General features: G+C 47.2%; 1 protein-coding gene across 3 annotated transcripts in view; it reads right to left on the bottom strand.

Moving 5' to 3' along the window:
* The window catches only part of YPEL2 (yippee like 2), a 59726-nt gene extending 41578 nt beyond the window's left edge, over positions 1-18148 (bottom strand). Inside the window, exon 1 of one of the 3 annotated variants that reach the window (XM_080826049.1) lies at positions 17935-18148. Coding sequence is in view for 1 of the 3 variants with exons in the window: in XM_080826048.1 (XP_080682174.1) it covers positions 17935-18080 (146 nt within the window). In the remaining 2 variants the exon portion in view is untranslated. Of the gene's footprint in view, positions 1-17023; positions 17708-17934 lie in introns of those variants that run through there. The other 2 variants (XM_080826050.1, XM_080826048.1) reach the window with 2 other exon arrangements.
* Between the last annotated feature and the right edge of the window lie 313 nt (positions 18149-18461).

Consider the following 18461-nt stretch of genomic DNA (forward strand, 5'->3'; position numbering starts at 1 on the left):
AGGAAGACACATGACCTCTTGGATCTAGGGCCCCTCTTTCTCATCCTGGACATCCTCTGATAGTAGGTAAGGTGAAGTGTGGTCAAAACGTAAGCCCACGGTAGCTCAATCGTGTTGTATGTTGAGGCTGTTGAGTTGTTATAGGCAGTAGAAAGAGACAAGTACCCTGTCTGAGATTTCCTGAAATACCCTTGAACTTTCCAATACCCCTGTTTCGCTCTCAGAAAGGGCGGTATCTCCAGGAAAGGAAGGGGTGGTAGGTCAGGGTAAGAAATAGGAAAAACAGGCAGGGAAATGAGCTGGAGGCTTGCCCCAGGCCAGCTTCTGAAGTCCACAGCCCTCACTGCCCAGTGGGGAGCACTTGGAGCAGGGGTCCCATCAGTGTTATAAAAACACTGAAGAAAGAAAAGGAAACCATGAGCCCTGGCTGCCAGTCTGGGTTTACAGAGCAGCCACAGAGTCTGTTTTCTTATACATGCAGACAGCTTCTAAATTATGCATTTCCCCAGAGTAGAATTATTTCTTTTCTCACTTCTCTTCTGTAGGAAACAAAAAAAAAAAAAAAAAAAAGTTTGCAGGCAGGGGTTTCTGGTTATGCTCAGCTTTAAATCTGAATTCTAAAATTCGTTCAAAGCTACCTTCTGAAGAATAAACATTTATAGTCTGTACTATACATACATACTGGACATACAAACCCATACCCACACACACATTCATCACACACCATAGCTCTGAACTTAAAGACAAGAACTGACCCCGTAAGCAACGTCCCAGGCTGCTTGGTGCTGGAGAAACCTCAGAGTGCCTAGCCAGCCAGCACGGGACTCTGCTGTCACTCTGCTCCCCTCCCTCTCTCACAGGAATTCAATTCCTAGGCATCCAAAACAGGACTCCCTCCCTGAGAAGGAAGAAAGGAAAAAGTGGCTTGTTGAAATACGCATCTTGTTCAACTACGACAGGGCAAGATGGAAGCAATGAGAGGAGTTAGGAGAAAGCAAGCTGAAGCTGAATCAAGAGAGGGTCCTTGTGCCTGAGAAGAAAGAGAGCAGGCTGTCACAGGAAAGAGGTGACAGCGAGGTCCCAGAAATAATCACCTATTACTGTCTTCTTTCCTAAGGGAAAATTTTAAAAGCTGCTTCTTTGAGTCAATTGTTAGGAAGGAAAGTAAAATAGATGGATTTATTCTTTTTTTTTTTTAGTGTTTAAAAAGATTTTTATTTATTATTTATTTATTTGAGAGAGAGAGAGAGAAAAAAGAGAGTGAGAGAGCATGAGCAGGGTGAGGGACAAGCAGGCTCCCTGCTGAGCAGACCCTGAGATCATGACCTGAGCCATGAAGTCAGATGCTTAACCAACTGAGCCACCCAGGTGCCCCTGAGTTTTTTTTCTTTAAAGGAAGAAATGACCGGTATGGGGCTGTAGAACTCACCACATTCTGATTTTTGGACTTTGGTACTTATAAGGGGGCCACAGGCTCCATGGGGCTCCATGAGTCCAACTCATGGAGTCCAACATACTGTGGAGTCCAAATTGATTTCCAACATTCGTCAAATGAGCTCGATGTTTAAAAGCCTCAGGGCACATGTACAAATTAAACACCATTTTAAGTGAAGCAATAATCCATCACAGTGGAAATTAAAGGAAGATTTGCTACCACCCCCAGCTGGCTCCCGCTGATCAGCATGGAAAGAAAAGATGTGAACTATTATGATTAAAAACAAACGCCTCAGATACTGCACTCAGAGAGCCAAAAGCACAGGCAGCACACAGCGAACCTGGCCGTCTCACCTGACAGGCCTCTTCCAGGGAGCCACCAAGGCAGCTGGAACTCAAAACAGAAATGTCTGCGTGGCCCCAGGATGGAGGGGTAGGAGGTACCGATGCTCCAGGTAAGCCATGAAGGAACTGGATGAACGAGGTGCGACACAGGGGGCCACAGAAACTGAGAAGATGGGGGAAGGGGACGCCAGGGTGGCTCAGTCATTTCGCATCTGCCTTCTGCTCAGGTCATGATCCCAATCAAGCCCTGCATTGGGGCACTGGGCTCCCCTCTGGGCAGGAAGCCCATTTCTCCCTCTCCCTCTGCCTGCTGGGCTCCCCCGACTTGTGCTTGCTTGCTCTGTCTCTGTCAAATAAGTAAACATATTAAATAAATAAATAAACAAATAAATAAAGCAATGGCCTGGTGAGGAGAGATAGGAAGGATGCCTCAGGCTGAGGTCACAGCATCAGCAAAACCATGCAAGGGTGTGTAAAATATAGTGTATTAGGGGGAACTAAAAGAATTTGGTTGCTAAACTGGAGCACTTAGGACAGTCCCTGACACAGGGCAGACCCTTAATGTCAGCTTAAAAAATGGGAGTGCAGAGTATGAGATGGCAGAGAAGAGTGTGAAGCAATGCGTGGGTGCCGATGGCAGCTGGCTGTCAGTGGTAAGACGCCTGAAACCTGACAGTGCACTTCCTACCTGCCAGGTGCCCATGCAGAGTATTAGCTTAGTTAGTCCTCACAGAGCCTTCAGAGGTTGCTATTATTATTCCTCTTTTCTTATGAGGAAAGTATGGTCCAGAGAGGTTAAATAAACCTGCCCCAGGTCACACAGCTTGTGTAGGATAAATCTGAGATCTGAAATCCCTGAGCGAGGTTCCAGAACCCATCTTCTAAACCACTGCCCTGCATTGCCTTTCTGAAGGCCATGAGAGTGGTCATGGTCAAATCCGCTTTTTATACTGGCTGAAATGCAGAAGGTGGATTTCAGGGGGAAAAGAGGTGCAGAGACCTTCTAGGGTTGTGTAAATCAGAGATGCTATGTTCTTGGTATTCCCTTAGGGCCTGTGGGAGCATGGCCACTGAGGAAGCCACCTCTTAGAAGGACCTCAACAGCAATTAGGGTAACACTCCAAAGGCTCCTCCAATGTCATCACCTGCTTATCTTTCCTTGAGAAGAGAAGTCTAGGTTTGGAGAAACATCATCCCAATAGGACCATCTCCTGTGGTGCCCAAGGACAAGCTAGAGTGTCCTCACAGAAGTGGCAATGTAACTCTCAGGTCTCCTTTTTCTTTTTCTTCTTTTTTTAAGCAGCAGCATTTTTTTTAATTGACCACTAAGAGTAATAATAGTTGTAATTGTGGTGTGTATTGTGTGCCAACACTGTGTATGCTCGGGCATCCTCTTGTTTGCTGCTCATAACCCTGTGTATGTTGGTATCAGTTGGGGAAGCTGATGGCCCAGTGGCTGAATAACTTGCCAAAAGTCACCGAGCTAGAAAGGAGTAGAAGCGATTTGCGATTCCACACCCCACTTCTTTTCCAGGCAGTCTTTGCCCACCCTCCACCAAACACCCAAAAAAAAAAAAAAAAAAACCAACAATGGGATGGTCTTCTCCTGGGGCTGGAGGTGTTACTTCTTTTATTTTCTTTTACTTTTTTTTAATGTTTTATTTATTTGACAGAGAGAGAGACAAGCACAAGCAGGGGGAGTGGCAGGCAGAGGGAGAAGCAGGAGGCTCCCCCACTGATCAGGGAGCTGAGCCCAATGTGGGGCTTGATCCCAGGACCCCAGGATCATGACCTGAGCCATCCAGGCACCCCTCACCAGGCCCTTTAACTTGTCCATTAAGACTCAGCTCAAGGGGTGCTTTCAGTTCAGATCATGATCTGAGTGTCCGCTTTCGGCTCAGATCATGATCCCGGGGTCCTGGGATCGAGTCCTGCTTTGGTCTCCCTGCTCGGAGGGGAGTCTGCTTCTCCCTCGCTCTCTCCCCTGCCCCCTGCTCATGCTCTCTCTCAAATAAATAGAATTTTTAAAAAGTCTTAAGGGAAAAAAAACAAAACACCTCTCACCTCTACTGAAACACTTACTATATCAAAACTAAAATTATCCTTTCCTGCCTCTGTATCCTCTACTAGAGGTAAGCTCCAAGAGTAGGGACCACATTCTTGTACTCCCTGGACTCAGCAGCACACAGTAGCAGCCATTATTGAACTAAACTCCCTCTGTGCCCCATTGGGCTGCTGACTAGACCAGTCCACCCACCCATGTGGGTAGCAGACATGACTGTGGTCCCTCCCTTCTCCCTCTAGTAATGAGGTAGGAGGCAAAGTTACTCTAGGTCCCCAAGGCCCATGAAATACTATTCTACCCTGACTGCCCCCACTCAGATCCTGTGCCAAGATGCCCAGAACTATGGTTCCTCAGGACTACAGATGTTCTAAGTCCTGGGTGTGAACCAAAGGCCCGTCATTGACATCCAGGTCCATTCTTTGCTTTTGTGGGGCCTAGGTTAAATATATACATGTATTGGGAAAGGGAGAAGTCCTGATTAGAGGCAATAAAAGGCAACAGTGGAAAAGACCTGGTGAGCCATTTCTAGGACTGGGAGGCAGAAAAAAGAGACAATGTCCGTGGAAGGCCTCTATCCCAGAAGGAAGTTCCTCCTTTCCCATTTCCTAATCTCACCAGAATCCTGAACCCAGACCAGGGAGCGGAGACCCAATTTTCCTGCACCATCAAGTAAGTGAGGGCTTACAGGATCTAGAAGCCAACGGACCTGGGTCCAGTCTCGCTTCTTCTCACTCACTAACTGCCTCACCACTGGGCAAATTGCCTGAAAAGGACCAAAAACACTGCCTACCTTGTGGAGGAGACAAAAGAAATCAAATGAGACATTCCAAGTAGAGCACTCACCACAGCACCTGGCACCTGCGTTTGCATTCAATACTGCTAATTAGCTACAATCGTCCTCCCCAGCAACGGAGAAAAAGTGCGGGAACTGTTCCTATTCACATGACCCAAACAAGCAGTGTCTCTGTCTCCCATGTTGATTCATGGTGGTCAGAGGGTCAGGGCCTAAATTAATCCACTTAAAGGTACACTGTGGTTTTAAGCAAGTTCTTGTGGCTTAGCTGGGGATCTTACGTTATTGCCGTATCATTCCAAACAACAGACCAATCCATCACTTATCGCAGTGGAAAAGTTACCCTGGCAGCCCACATTGACTCATGAGGCCACTACTAACAACTTTACTGAAATGCCCCTATTATAACGACCGCAGAGCTGATGAGCAATGCACACAGGAAAATCACTGTCATCATTTCATAGTTACCCACTGTATAGCACCGGACCCAGGTGGTACTTCATTTCAAATTCATCCCGATGATAATAAAAGTCAGCTTGGACAGTCAAGGAACCATGGTCTTTCATAAACAAAGCCAACCATTCATCTCGACCCTGGACACAGAGCCTAGTCTTGATTTACAGGGCTTATCTGTCAGATGATAATCCTACATGAGCTCTGAGATTCCTTCGGCTCTTTAAATCCTGATTCCATGCTGTAAGGATGTCTCTGCCAGCCAAATCATGCCCCAGAGTCCAGTAGCCATCCACCAGCCTTCACTGTGCTAAGACCTTGATTTCAGCGAGATCACAGAACATGTCAGTCGTGCAGAGCCCACTCAGAAATGGCTGCTGGACGGTGCCTTTGCAACATCTGTTGGCAGAGCAATATATTACTAAATGGCCCTCAGTTCAACACTCTGGGGACCTGGGAAGGTCCCCACATGAGGCCTGCACCTGTCAGAACATCTGCAGAGAGGGGAGGTGGTTCCCCTTGAACATCCAGACACTGGCATAGAATTCACCAGGTATCAGACCGAAGTAGCTGCTACTAGCTGGCTATGAAGAGATCAGGTATTACTTTGCATTGTTTCTACAATTTCAATAATGTTAAAAACCCAAATGATCTGTCTGAAGATTCATTACCAAGGACACCTGACTAAAGTTCATCAATGGTTTCCTCCTTTTTCTTATACAACTCCCAACTCCAAAAAGAGGATTTAAGGTAACTTACAAAAACAAACAATACTTTTTTTTTTTTTAAAGATTTTATCCATTTATTTAACAGACAGAGATCACAAGCTGGCAGAAAGGCAGGCAGAGAGGGTGGGGGGGGTGGGTAGCAGGCTGCCCGCTGAGCAGAAAGCCCAACGAGGGGCTTGATCCCAGGACCCCGAGATCATGACCTGAGCTGAAGGCAGAGGCTTTACCCACTGAGCCACCCAGGCGCCCCCAACAATACTTTTAAAATAGATAAAATTAGGGTAAGAAAAGCAGAAGAACACAAGGTGAGTTAGGACAGAGAAATGCATGCTTATATTAAGCTGCTAAATATTTACTGAATTTCAACTGCGTATTTGGCTTTGAGCTCTGTAGTAAGCAAGGCAGAAAAGAAAAATCAGTAGTTAATAAGGTTTACAGTTCCTATAAATCCTGGTTGTTCAAGCTACAGATTTTTTAAAAGTATTTATTTATTTATTTATTTATTTGAGAGAGAGAAAGAGAGCACTTGAGCATGCGAGCATGAGAGGGGAGAGGGTCAGAGGGAGAAGCAGACTCCCCACTGAGTGGGGAGCCTGATGCGGGACTTGATCCTGGCACTCCAGGATCATGACCTGAGCCAAAGGCAGTCACTTAACCAACTGAGCCACCCAAACGGCCCTCAAGCTACAGATCTTCTAAGAGACATTTCTCCTGTAGGTGGTTGCAGAGGGAACCATGAGCAATGAACCCAGTGGACAAGATCTTCAGCACACACCAATAGTTCCTACCATAAAACTCTTCCAAGATTGTTTCTCAGCGGTCCCTCCATGAAAATGCACAGCTTAAGTCAACACCAAAGGGCAATTCAGTAAAAGGGATTCTACATGGGGGTCAAGTCAGGGCAGCCCAAGAACACAGCTTTCTGATGATCTGGCTAGATCCACTGATACAGACTCTCCAGAGGAATGGAAGAGCTACAGAGCCTTCTGGCAAAGCTCCATGAATATCATTTATCACAACCAGGCTTTTGAGTTACAAAAACATGGGTAGCCTCCAGCATGCCAAGTCCAAACACTAATACTTTTGAATGCTAACACCATTTGGCTCTGGTGTTGCATTCAGTTAGTTCTCTTACGGTTGGTTCAGCCTACTTTTCCCTCAAACTCTCTCCTTCTGCACCTCATGCCTCTCTTGCTGCTTCTCTTTCTCTAAGCCTCCACCTCTCTGGCTGCTCTTCCTTCCTCCTCCTCCTTGGAGGTGCTTCTACCATGTGCCTGACTGCCTGCTCCCCATGTACATCCTTAGCCACACCCAAGTCTTCTAAACCTCTGCCTCCTGCCCCTGAAGCCTGGATTCCTTTCTAAAGGAGGCCTCTAACTTCTCCTAGGAAGGCATTTCAAACCAAATGCCTCCAAAGCCAGCACCATTTTTCTTCTTCCCCTGGGTCCTACCACCCTCATCCTAATTCTGTTCCTTTCTTCTGAAGGCCAAGTTGCCAAAGCAGTCAAGACCCTTTACTCTTTCTCTCCCTTCTCTGTCGTATTCCTTCAGTCCCCTAGTTGGCTCTGTAATCCAGTTTCCCAAAGCCACCTTCATAGCTACGGCCAGCAGCACTGTAAGCCCTCCCCTCCCGCATCCTGAACTCACGTGACAGCTTCCTAAACTGGTCTCCCTGACTCAGCTCTTACCTCTCCAGCCCGTTCTAGAATTCTATTTATACAACACAATCTGATCACATCGCTCATGTTTCAAAACCTCCAGTGGTTTCCTAGCAGCCTATAGGACAAGGTCCAACCCCTCCAATAGCACTAAGAAACTGGGCTGATTCTCCTTATCTCTGTTCACTATCACCTTCCCACCTCCCTGCAAACCTGTTTCCCCAGCGGACCAAGCTTGCTCACCACCTTTTCCCAAGCGGTTCAGCCTCTTGCAAAGCCCTAACCTATCTTTACCACCTGGTAAACGCCTGATCATCCCTTAATACCCAAATGAGACCCTAAGCAGAGGTGGTGGCTCCCTTTTCCCAGCATGCAAAACACTCTTTTTGCCTGAATGGCACTCCGTCACACTGCTCCCATCTGTCTCCCAGACTGGGAGGTTCCTGCAGCACAAGTCCAGTCTTTAATGCCCCTTGGCTTCCCCAGGACTCCTAGTCTCAGGCATATCAGAGTCTTCTTCCCCCTCCCCGGAGAATCTTGATAAATGGTAATTAACTGAGTAAAATGAGTGACCATCAGTGAAACTGTGCTGCCCTGTAAAGCTGATATTTTTAATCTTACTTAAACACTATCCAGTGCATTTAAAATATCTAATTCTGGCCATCACATGGGACTCGCATACCATTAGAGCTCCACAAAGCTGAAAAGCCAGCAAACTCCTGTGATGTCAACTCGCTTGGTCTGGCAGATGGAGCATGAAACTCAGAACTGTGGAGCCACGGCTCCAACACAACACATGACAAGACTGTCTGATGCCTTTATCTGTGCTGTCGGATGGCAGAAATACTTCCCATTCCACCTCCCCTGGCCCTTCACACCATCTGAGTGCCACCAGGTAGCTTCCCAAGGGACCCTCCCCAGACTGGCATGGACTTCTGACCCCCAGAGAAACCCTCAGACTTCCAACCCACAAAGGTTCTTTCTCCCAGGGTGGTCCCCACAGAACCTTCCTGGGAGGAGAAAAATGAATAGTCAGATACGGTTCAGGTCAGCAAGGAAAGGGGTCCCTAAACCCTGCCCCTCGATTCTATGTTCAAAACAAGGCTAGATCTGCCCTTTCCCTCCAGTTTCCCAGAGACTGCTGCCCTCAGCATCAGTCCTTGTATTGTACAGGCTCAAGAGGACAATCCTAGTGAAAACAAAATAAATACCTTTTTCTCGTGATTTGAGACCCAGAGTGGGGCTCGGTCCATCCCTCTGCCCCCAGACAGGGCTACACTTGAACCACAGTGTAAAACAGTCACTTAGAAGATCTATCAAGAAAACAACATTCTGGAAAGTAACGTAAGAGATGGCAGACAATCTTTGGAAGTGACTTCACGGGGGACCCGTCCCCTTAGCCTCCACCAACGCCCACTGCCTGGGTTCCTCTCCCACAGGCGGAACACTCTTCACAGCTGCAGCTGTATTTTACCAGTATTTTACCGGGGAGATTATCTGACTGTCGTCTGTATCTCACACTCTCAAAGATCAAATATTATTTACTGAATAAATGAACTTCTTTGGACCCTGGGCACTGCGTGACCTTGATTTCTCTTTAACTGCTGCTCCCCAGGGCACAGCTGGGGCCCCAATTAGTTACAAACCATCCATCCCCAATCTGCCAATACGATTCTGTTGTTCAGCTGTCAGCATGCCTTTGGCGTCCTCGCTTTAATCTCCCAATTCAAATAAATCCAAAACTCTAGACTCTGACATCTGTGGCTAGGCTTCCCGCCTCTCCACAATTGGAATTTGGAAACTGAACTTAAAACTCGAGAGGGGGCGGGGGGGGGGGGGAGGCAGAAGCACTTTCAAAGGGAGGCCTGTATGTCTAAAGTCCTAAGCTTCACCACCTCAAAGATGGACGTATACTGTCCTAAGAATTATTAAACTGCCATCCAGTATTGCCATCTACTGAAGAAGAGGAAGAGGAGGAGGATGGGGGAGAGAGTGATTCTAGAGCAGCTTTCTGGATTTCTCCTGTTACGGGAATGGCAGATAGATGTTAGGAAGAATTGGAACTTCTTTTCCATTCAGGCGTGGCATATCAAGGGGCGCCATGGATGCTGCCAGTGCAGCTTTTCATATAATTCAAGAAACATCCACAAAGCTGGTTGTTTATGGTAAGTCCCTGCCTCCCCCCACCCCCACCCTGATTGTGAGCCATTCCTGGCCCAAGACCACTTCTGGTTAATCATCCTTCCTACCCAGGCCAAAGCCTGGCTTACAGTAAGAGCTCAGACTTGTTGGTCGAAGGAAGTGAGGGGAGGAGGTAAGAGGAGTAGTCATCTGCTGTCAGTAAGCCTCCAGGATTCTACAGTTTATAATAATAATTTCCTATCTTGGTTCCATGAGGGGCCAAGTACTTGATATAGATGATCGCAATTAATCCTAACAACCCAGAGAGGCAGGAATTATTATGATTACTCTTGTTTGAAAGGTGAGGAAAAAGTTCAAGAAATTAAACATTTTGCCCAAGATCACTCCACTAGAAAGTACCAGCACCAGGATTTGAATCCTTGGACAAACCTCTACCCCTACCCCACATGGATCCTTCAACCCAGATGAGCCAGGGAAGATGGGCATCATTGGTCCTTAAGCCCTTATTACAGCAACAAGCAGAACACCTTCCAGAGGAAGAGCCAAGTGCTCTTAGAACATCTTCAAACTCTCAGGGCTGGCTCACCGCTTCAACTTTTAATTATAGAAATACAAGAAAACAAATGAGGGAAGGGAATAACCTCAACCAGAAAGCAGGACAACATATCAGACACAAGAAAAAACCAGTTTTCAGTTCCTGTCATATCTTCCTGCTAAGGGATTTTTAGCTTTAAGGCAGCAGTCATACATAGGGATCGTTTGTTTCCTTTAGGATTTGAGGGGGAAAAAGAATCATGTAAGGAAAACTAACCAAATGCCCTATTTAATTTGCATTTATACACAGTACACATGCTTATACATCATGTATATACAACAAATACTGAAAGGGAATTCATTTCTACTTGACAGTCCATTTGGCTGTGGATCAATTTAGGGAGGGACCCCCAAGAGACAAAAGACCAAAGCAGTAAAAGAAGATATAAACAGGAGGCAAATATAATGGATGACACATGCAGGAGATACAAACAAGTGAAGGAAAGGAAGTGGTAAAATACAGTGAGGGGAAGGAGGCCAAAGGTCAAAGACGCTGCGTAGGTGGTTTCTGCTAAGGAGATCAACTACCTCCGTTATTCCCAGGCCTCAGACATGTAGGGGTGACTACATCAGAAAAACTTGGGAAAACTGTAGGGGGGGACTATTATTTGCTTGCTTCTATTAGATTCCCCAGCTGAAAATTCTCATTTTGTAGGCCTGTGGTTGGACCAGAAATTCTTATGGCAGCCAGGTTTGGGAATCTCTAGGGATAGTCCCATTTTTGAGGATGTCTATCATCTATGTCAACTAACCACTGTTCACAGACTTCTGTGAATGGAAGCCAACAGTCCACTTCCATGGAGTTACTCTAAACTGTAGCAATAGTGGGGTATCTGGCTGGCTCAGAAGAGCATGGGACTCTCGGTCTCAGGGTTGTGGGTTCGAGCCCCATGCTGGGTATAGAGACTGCTAAAAAAATAAACTTTGGGGGGAAAAAAATAAGTAAACTGTAGCAATAGCAGCCCAAGCAAAATCCCAATGTTCTCTTTGCAACATCTCATGTGCCTACTGAACATTCACCACTCGTTACCTTTTATGTTCATACCTCTGTGCCTTTGCACACACTGTTCCCCCTGGAGCGTTTCTGCATGTTTAAATCCTCATCATTCTTCACACCTCCATCTCCAAACGCCCACCCTTCTTTCCGTAGCTCCGTAATGACTTTAAGCATTTGTACCTTATACTCTGGTTATTGATACATATGCCTTAATCACTCCTACTTGAGTATATGCTCTTAGGGGCAGGGGCCATAGCTTATCCCATCTTCATCTCGCAAAGGTCTTATATTATCTGTTGAATTGTTATTAGCCAGGAAAATAAAGCAAAACCAAGGTTCATTTTCAGTCCTAGGCCAGAGGTTCCTCTTCTAAGCAGCCCAAAATAGAAATCAAAATTCTACTGACTCAGGCAGGATATGCTCCAAGCCTATCCTCTCTTGCCCCAGGTACTCACAACCAAACAGCACGGAAAACAAAACAAATCATTGGTAAGGTCAGTATTTCCTATTATTAAATTTCTTATCAGATAAAATAATGCCACTTTCTTCAGCAGAACCAAACTCAGCTCCTGTTCATGACAAGACCCTGTTTCAGCCTTAGTGACACCCATCGACCATCTGGGTATCAAGCCTTCCTTCCCTAATAAGAAATAGACAAGGGAACTCCAGACACTAGAGACTAATTTCATTCTGAGCTGGCAATCTAGTTTCAGATCAAAACCACCAAATCCGGACATACCACATTCTCAAGACCACAGGGGAAGGCTGTAGCTCAGGAAACAGGAGAGCACAGGGCTGCTGACCCAACCAGGAATATGAGTGGCAGTGTTGTTACCTCATAGGCAGAATATTCCTTTGCCTCATCACAGAAAGGAGGTAGGCTTTACCTAGGATCAGGACATTATGGGTTATCTGGGGGTTTATTCAGGAGTTGACATTCTTCAAGAACGTACAGGAACAGAAAGAACTCTGGGCCTGGAATTGAAAGATATGGTTTACAGTCTCTGTTTCGCCTTAATTAGCTCCATCTTAACCAAGTCCTTTTTGCCTACTTGAGCCTCAATGTTTGTATCTCTAAAATGTAAAATCTGAAATGATTTTAATATCCAAATCAGCAGCTATCCAATTAAAAAAAGAATTATAAATCATTAACTTGAAATTAGAGAAAATACAAATTACAAGGAAAAAATTAGGATGAGGGGCCCTAAAGTTACTGAAGTCAGGCCACAGATTTGGCTCTGTGCTTCCTGGCACCCAAAGCAAAAAGGAGAAACATGATCAGTTATACATTTCCAATTGTCCACAAAGAAATATCATGCCCATTCCTCAGGAGAGGCAAAGCTTTTTCTGGCACCTGCCCCTGAACGAAATTTCTCCTATTAACTACTTAAAGGGGATACTAAATGAAACTGTAGCTTAAGGGAGCAGCAACATCATCCCTCATGAGAAATATTCTAGAGTTATGAAGCTGTTTAGGACTGTGTCCCTCCATGAAAGCAAAGGGCAGGACACCGAAGTTCATCTCAGTGAAAATAATTCTGGGGGGGCTGAGGTAATATGGGCCAAACATGCAGCTTTCAGTCAGCCTAGCTTAATCGAAGGATAAACTAAGAATGGCCAGAGGAATAGGCAGACGACGTGTCCTTCCAAAAACTTCCATGACTTCTTTCACATAGGTGTTATCAAAAGTTGGGCAGCAATTTGTGATTAGAGGATTCCTAACTTCCACTCCAGTCTTGATAGATCTCAGTGACATGTTTGCTCTTCATTTACTGGCACTAATTTAAGATCTGGTGGTTTTCTCCCTCTTACTGCACACTCCCAAATCAATGGGTTGGGAATTCCTGCCAAAGAGAGGAGGGAAATCTAACTATGAGTGTTATTATTAAAAGCTAACAGCAGGGAGCCTGGGTGGCTCAGTCGGTTAAGTGTGGGGCTCTTGGTTTCAGCTAAGGTCATGATCTCAGGGTCATGAGATGAAAACCCAAGTCAGGCTGAACACGTGGACCGAAGTGGGCTTGAGATTCTCTCCCTCTGCCCCTCTCCCTCTCCAGATCGCACGCACGTGCGCTTTCTCTTTAAAATAAATAAATAAAAGCTAACAGCAAGCGTTTATGTGCCAGGCTCTGTGCCTGGTTTCCTATACATCTTCTCATTTTGTCTTATCAATTCTGTGATACAATAACTATTATTAGTCCTATTTTACAAAGAAAGAACAGATTTAGAGATTTTTAGCAAATTGCCCAAGGTCACAAAGCTAATTATCCAGGTCTTTTTGGTTCCAAAGCCCAGGTTCTTAGCCCTACTTAATAGTGCCTCCTAGTATCAATGAAATGTGATTACTGGTAGGAATGCTTGTTTGTCAGGAAAAGTGAAAACAAAATAAAGCTACTGGGGGAGGCAGGGGCTGTTTATTAACACAACAAAATGACAACGGAACTTCTAGAGACCTATTAAAAAGTGTAAAAGGGTGGAAAATATTGTGGAAAGCGGAAATCCTGAAATAAATTCCAAGGGAACACTATCACACCCCAGGAAAAGGGAGAGAAAAATTATTTTCCTCTTCTCCTCTTGAAAATGAAAAGTATTATTTCCTACTCTTAGAGACTCAAAACCTTGGCTCTCTTTAGTTATTCATTCATTCCACTGATGGGTAGATACTTATCCAGAACTACCGATGCCAGGTACTGTCAGCAGTGAGACAGAAGCATCTAGCCATCAAGCAGATAATGTATTTCCAGATGGTATTAAAGTCCCTCGAAAAAAAGAAAATTAAGGGGATTAAGAGGGGCCGGGACTGGGAGTTGTTGTTCTAAATAATTGATCTGAGAGAGGCTCTCCAGAGACCCAAGAGCCAATCCCGTAAAAATTTATAGAGAATTGCATTCTGGAAAGAATAACTCCCAGTAGAAAGGCCCAATGACAAAAACAAACCTTCAACATTTTAGAAACCTGAGGAAAGGTGGCACACATCGACCTGGTAAGGACCTGTAGGAGATGAGGGGGAGGAGGCTGGAGGAAGGAGACAAGATGTACAATATCCACAGGGAAGGGAGTTGGATTACAGGAAGCCACTGGAAAACTTTAACCAGGGGAATAGCATAATCCAATTTTATTTTAAGCCCTCCAGGGGCTCTATTCCCAAATCTCAGGGAAATTCAGGTAGGTGTGGTCCTTTAAATATGCACGTCTCATCTTTTGTTAAGGAAAAGATCATTAAAAACTATCAACTCTAACAAAATACCGTTAGCCTGCAGGCCCTGGTTTTCCAAAACTGGGAGGCTCAAGTTTAAAAAAGATGACTCCCTTTCCACAGTTTTAGACCCCTTCAGGCTAAGGGAATGTAACAGAGCACCTAGTGGTTTGCTGATGGACCCTAGGGAAATTCCAAGATAACTGACAAAGGAAACTGACACTGATCCTCCATTTGAGTCCTACCTGGACATCTCTTCCCTCTCCTTTTCTATACTAGGACATCCTATCCTCTGCCATCCATTTGTTGCTTTCTTCTTTATTACAGGCTTAAAAACAGACATCCTAAATGTGAGTGGCTTGACCATACTGAACATCATTCATTTCAACAATCCTACAGTTAGTATTCCCATATTAAGCATACCTTTGGCAGGAAGGACCACTGTTGAATTTGAACTGGGATAGAGTTCTATTTGAAGCTAAATGCAGCTTTGATTAATTCAAGGAAATTTCTTTTACCAACATGTTTGGACTCAATAAGAGGAAAACTTCTAACACGGGGATGCATCAGGTGTGGGTATGTTTGTGCCTGAAGGTAGAGATAGAGGTTAACAAGATTCACCTGCACATAGGAGCCAAGATGTCATCACAGGAACGAACCAGGGCTGAGGTAGGCAAGGAGGTCAGGGAAACTCTTATTAACAACTCATCTTATTAACAACTTATGCTAATATCATTAACAACTATTGACAAACCCCTGACTCCCCCATACTCCCAAACAAAATCAACAGCCTGCCTGCCCTTCCCCCAGGGCACATGGCTTGGAATACCCAGCTATTAAACAACACTGACATTTTCTACTGGCCAATTGTTAATACCCCAGGCATAATAACTATGTCACTGCCTCAAAACTATCTGATTTTTCACTGTTTTAATGATTTGAAATAATCTATGAATAGTACAGCATACTCATCAGCACTACTCACAACCCCAATCCCACACACCTAGAAACATCCAGCCATACAGAACACCAAACAGCAGTCCTCAAATGGACTGAGCAGGGTGGTGTGGGAGGGATGGGGGGTTCCTGTGGCCAAGGCTTCACAGCAGCTAAAAGCAAACACACTCTTGGACTTTTCAAAGCCTAGGCTAGTGTGACCAGCAGATGAGTGATCTTGAGTTTGCATAGAATAGGTTACATACGTGACTAAGGCTTTGCATGCTTCATATCCAGTTAATAATGCCTTTCATTGTTCATTGCCCCCAATTCCCATTAGATCTGGGTTTCTCACTGACCACCTGCATCACAATCTCATGGTCCACTTAATAAAAATGCACCCCACTGAGAATAAACATCTCCAGAGTTGACTGACAGACTGCATTTTTAAACACTTTTCGGGTCATCTTTGTGCACATTCAAGTTTGAGGACCTCTGTCCTAGAGCAATGTTTCTTAAACAGTGGGTCATCACCCATTCACCCATTTGGTAAAGAAATCAAATTAACAGGCCATGACCAGCAGTTGGGTTTTTTGTTTTTTTAATGGAGGAGAAAAAAATAGCACACTGCAGGTAGCAAGAACATTTGTTTCCTGGAACTTATCACAGTTGTGGACCTCAGTGCAGTGATGTAAAAGGTATTCCTTACTTTGGATCCCAAAGTTTGAAACCACTCTCCTTGAGGGAAGAAGCAAAACGGTACCCTTGTACTTGATGTTTATTTCCCATTTTCCACCCCTAACTTCAAGTTTTTTTGTTTTAGTTCAAGCACAAGATACCAAGACAGTTCCCAGAAATTCTATTATCAAATCGTAAACCAATAAGGTAAATAAGTTAAGGAGAGGTATGAGCCCCAAGGCCCCCACTCTTGCCTGAGACCCTTACCATGAAGCTGGGGATAAGGGATGGTGCCAAAGGGAAGTTGGCACAACTCTCCTCAGGCTGGACCGTTCCTTGGTAAAGAACTTATAGCCACTCATATCACAGTTCAGAGGAATTAAAATGTTCCTCATCAGGGGCAAGACTCACCCTTAGTATAAGTGCTAAGGAAATGAGGAGAGGAATAAAACTCAGATTCAGCCCATCTTTGCATCCTGTGGCCATGAAGTCAAAGGAAAGCTAGGGAGTGGTCATCCAAGCCCACTGATTACAAGCCCCGGATTTCCCACAACCCGGAGAGTACTGCAGAGCATCAAGCACGTGAGATCAAGTCCCTCCCCAGAGCCAGTGAGTGACAGGAGTCACCTCTGGCAAGTCACTTAAGTTCTAACCCCAAGCTCCTTGCTCTGCCCATGTTCAGTCACCAAATGGGATACAGGGAAGCAGACAACTTCCCTGCTTGTCCAACGCTCTAGGACAGGGAACCCCATCTTGCTGGAACAAAAAAGAACAGAGGAAGGGTAAAGAAAAGATAAATAGCCAGAGGTCTTGTTAGCACTTAGATTCACCAGAAGCAAGGACTCCCTTAAAAGAGCCTTGTAACTCCAAGACAGCAAACTGACAAGAAGGCCAAAAAGCAAAAACCCCACCAAACCCAGGTGCAGGTTCGTGTGCCGTTCATGGCGGTGGGACTACGGGAGGGTCTGCTAACTTGCAACAGAGACAAACGGAGGACACTCACTCACTTGGCTTTTTAAGTGCTTGTAAGCTGAGAGTGAAGTCAGAGGTGGCAGTCTCCTGGGCTTCGTCCAAAAGAACAGGTGGCTACCCCAACCCCCAACGGGAGAAAAGCCACCACTTGAGTCAAGACACCCAGAGGAGGTCAGCGGCCAAGGAGGGTGAACTTGAAGCAGTTGAGAGGTCGGGGCTGCCCCTCTGCGCCAGTTCCTGGGAGGTACTCGCTGGAGAGGCCCCTACATTCCATCGGGCAGGAGAGAACTCGGCGCCCACCCCCTTGGCAAGGGCAGTGGGGAGGCTCCGGGAAGCGGCCAGGCAGGAACTCGGCTGCGGTTACCTCGGCCCAGGGCCGGCCAAGCGCTCCTGGGAGTTTCGTGGGCTGCCAGTCCCCCCACAGGCGGGGGGCCCCGAGGGCGGCGGCCCCGAACCCAGTGGCTCCAGTGGAGGCCCGGCGTCACCGGGGACAGAAAACGCCCGAAGCATCCCTTCCGACCCCACGGAGCCCGAACCCGCAGAAACTATGCTGAGAAGCAGCAGCGACCCGGTGTCCAAGTCCCATCCGCCAAAGCACGCACCCTAGACTTGCCCGGCTCCTCGCACAAGTCCCCGACCCCGACCCGGGAACTCGCGCAGCCACGGGTCCCTCCGCAGCCAGCCGCCGGGCCGGCAGTGTTTGTAAACAAACCGGTCACGTGGCCCCGGCGGCCCGCTTCCCGCCCCGCGCGCCCGAGGCCCCCACGGGGACCCCACGCCGAACCCCGCCTCGGCGGCGCAGCGCAGGGGGCGCCGCGCGCTCCGCCCGGGCCGGGCCGGAGGGGCTCCGGGAGCGGAGCCCGGCGCCGAGTACCAGGCGTCCGCGCTGACAGCGCGCCCCACGCCCACGCGCGCCCGGCCCGCGCGGCGCGCCAGGTCCGCTTACCGGGCAGCAGGCTGCCCCGTCCGGCCAGCGCTGGGCTCGGCTCCGCCGGGGTGCGCAGCAGCGAAGGACCGCCCGGCTGGCTCCCGGGCTCCGGGCGCGCTCTTAAAGCCACAGTCTCCGCCACTGCCGCCGCCGCCACTCCGCATCCCTCCGGGTCGGGGCCGGGGGCTGCCCTGTGACGGACGCGCCCCCGCGCCTATCCCCTCGCCTCAGCACATAGCAACACGCCGCGGGTTGGCTCGGCTCGGCCGCAGCCCATCCGCCCCAAGCCAATCAGCGAAGGACGGAACTCCGCCCCCCGCTTCCCCAACCTCCCACCCCCCACCCCTCTGTCCTGGGCCGGCTGGGGTGCGGGGAGTGCTTCCAGAGCCCAGTCTGGCCCGCCGCGGCTCCGCGGGCGAAGCTTGGCTAAGCAGGGCCACCGGCTGAAGGAACAGAGAGACAGAGTGATGAGGATGGTTAGCTTTCAGTGCTTGGGAAGAGACCGTTTATTTGCGTTTGGGTTTTGTCCCCAGGACAAGGCTGGG

Source organism: Martes martes, assembly GCF_963455335.1.
Source record: "Martes martes genome assembly, chromosome: 16".
NCBI lineage: Eukaryota > Metazoa > Chordata > Mammalia > Carnivora > Mustelidae > Martes > Martes martes.